This window comes from Austrofundulus limnaeus, unplaced genomic scaffold (assembly GCF_001266775.1).
Source record: "Austrofundulus limnaeus strain Quisiro unplaced genomic scaffold, Austrofundulus_limnaeus-1.0 Scaffold1132, whole genome shotgun sequence".
NCBI classification, from domain to species: Eukaryota; Metazoa; Chordata; class Actinopteri; order Cyprinodontiformes; family Rivulidae; genus Austrofundulus; species Austrofundulus limnaeus.
The window spans coordinates 51,548-53,149 of record NW_013953534.1 but is presented as its reverse complement, the minus strand read 5'-3'; the positions used below and the strand labels follow the sequence as shown (position 1 = coordinate 53,149).

Below are 1,602 nucleotides of genomic sequence, written 5' to 3'. Positions count from 1 at the left end.
AAATTTTAACCATCTGGAATTGAGTTTGCTTCAAAAAGTAATGATTTTTTGGATAAAACAAACACGGAAAGACAAAGCATATTTATTGACTTCCTGTCTTTCAGTGGTGGGTGATATTCCACAGATTATTTACAGTTTAGACTACATGGACTGTCTTTGTTGTTGTTTCACTAACATCACTGTTTTGCATCCTGCAGCACACCTGATCAGGATTCCTTACCTTCTGCTGAGAGTTTAGGTCCTGGCTCAGCCCCCACTGCAGCTCAGCAGCAGAGAGTACCTGTTCATAAGCCCTTCACCCAGTCCCGGCTACCACCGGACATCCCCATGCACCCTGCCCCACGCCACATCACTGAAGAAGAGCTGAGGTTGCTTGAGGGTTGCTTACATCGCTGGAGGAGTGAGGTAGCAAATGACACCAGAGGTAATCCTTTAGCAGGACTCTCCTGTCACCCACTGTCTTTGAACGATTACAAAAGAGAAGAAAGATCTGCATGAACAATATGTGATGTGCTTTCTAACAGATCTGCAAGACAGTATAACAAGAATCCACAGAACTATTGATTTAATGTACTCAGATAAATCTATGATGCAGGTGGGCACTGGTTACGAAAGCACTCATCCTCATGTTCTCCATTAATGTTGCTGCATTTTTAATTTCTTTTGTATTTTTGCAGGTTCCTTACCGACTGCATGCAGTCCTGGTCCACGAGGGCCAGGCCAGTGCAGGTCACTATTGGGCGTATATCTACGACCCCCATCAGTGCTGCTGGATGAAGTACAATGATATCTCCGTCACCAAATCATCCTGGGAGGAGCTGGTCAGAGATTCTTTTGGGGGCTACCGCAACGCCAGTGCCTACTGCCTGATGTACATTAATGACAAGAAGCCATTTCTCATTGAAGGTGACAATCAGCTGGTTTCCAGTCAGTGCTGCTGTTCATGCACATCTTTGTAATCACTAATACAACTGTTTCTCAGACAAGCTGCAATACTAATAAATAATAAAACCAGACTGTAACTGATGTGCAACAGTTAGATTTAAAAAGCTAACAGAAGGTATCGCTCAGAGAGCAAATACTCAAGACAGTTTAGTTTTTAAATCAAACTCTGACAAATTTATCTTCAGGAAAAATGCTCAGGAGTTCTTGACTAATATCTATGAAGGTGTTTCTTGTGCAAACGTCCTCCTGGAGAGAGCTGCTTTTGTTTTGTAATATGAGCACACGGTGCGATACAGTGACTTGATGAAAGAAATGATAAAACCATGGTCTAACCTTTATGGCAATTTTGGGGAAGGTAGTGCTTGCAAACACTTCCTGGTAGGCTTCAAACAAACTAGCCGCCCACAGTTACACAAGCACCACGGCAAAAAATGCATTTAATAAAAATCCTGATGCATCTCAGTAATCCAGGTAAAAAAATCAAAAAGAAAAAAAATTGTATAGGTCTTCTGGACGGGTTCTTCTCTAATGAAACGTTTCGTCTCTCCTCCAAGAGACTTCTTCAGTCTGAGAGTTTCAGGCAAAATTCAGGCTTTTTTTTCACAGACAGGACTCCATGCAACCTTCAGGTGAAAATGAAGACCCCAAACCCAGACC

The 1,602-nt window shown here is 42.4% G+C and overlaps 1 protein-coding gene across 1 annotated transcript in view; it reads left to right on the top strand.

The window, feature by feature from the left end:
* Positions 1-1,602, top strand: part of usp25 (ubiquitin specific peptidase 25) — a gene marked incomplete in the record, with an annotated part of 93,279 nt that overhangs the window by 46,976 nt on the left and 44,701 nt on the right. Inside the window, 3 exon segments of the mRNA XM_014030869.1 lie at positions 198-424; positions 525-595; positions 678-906. Coding sequence (XP_013886323.1) covers positions 198-424; positions 525-595; positions 678-906 — 527 coding nt within the window.